Here is a 627-nt window from a genome sequence, read left to right on the forward strand (position 1 = left end):
TCACCACTCACACCCCGTCCTCGCACCTCCTCCTCCTCCTCCTCCTCCGCCTCCTCCGCCGCCGCGCATCCCCGCGGTGCCCCCTCACCCAACCACTTCACCACCATCACACCCCGTCCTGCACCTCCTCCTCCTCCTCCTCCTCCTCCTCCTCTTCCTCCTCCTCCGCCACCGTGCGTCGTTGCGCCGCGTCCCCGTTCCCTTGCGCCGCCGCCGCCGCCGCCGTCACCCCCCCGACGACGCGACGGCAACACGCGCGCGCCGGCGGTCGCGGAAGTCGACGACGATGACAGTGACGTTGTCGAGAGAGCCGCGGTAGTACGCCTGCAGCACGATGCTCTTCGCGCCAAAGTGCGGCTCGTCGAGCCGATCGCGCAGATACGCGACCGCCTCCTCGTTCGTGAACGCGTCCCACAGGCCGTCGGTGGCGAGCACCATGAAGTCGGGGTCGAGCGCGTCGAGCTCGAACACGAGAACGTCCGGCTCGGCGATGACGAGGTTGCGGTCCTTGAGCGGGAAGTCGCCGAGGGCGCGGGAGGTCGCGAGCACGCCGGCGACGCGCCACACGCCGTTGAAGCTGATGAAGCCGCCGGCTTTCCTGATGCGCTTGCGCTCCTTTACCTGTCG

The 627-nt window shown here is 69.5% G+C and overlaps 1 protein-coding gene across 1 annotated transcript in view; it reads right to left on the bottom strand.

The window, feature by feature from the left end:
• Nucleotides 1-621, bottom strand: part of LOC106820106 (protein phosphatase 1L-like) — a gene marked incomplete at both ends in the record, with an annotated part of 5,350 nt that extends 4,729 nt beyond the window's left edge. Inside the window, one exon of the mRNA XM_014824660.1 lies at nt 247-621. Within this exon, the coding sequence (XP_014680146.1) occupies nt 247-621 (375 nt within the window). The remainder of the gene's footprint in view (nt 1-246) is intronic.
• Nucleotides 622-627: the final 6 nt, after the last annotated feature.

Source organism: Priapulus caudatus, unplaced genomic scaffold (genome assembly GCF_000485595.1).
Source record: "Priapulus caudatus unplaced genomic scaffold, Priapulus_caudatus-5.0.1 Scaffold6903, whole genome shotgun sequence".
Classification (NCBI taxonomy): Eukaryota; Metazoa; Priapulida; class Priapulimorpha; order Priapulimorphida; family Priapulidae; genus Priapulus; species Priapulus caudatus.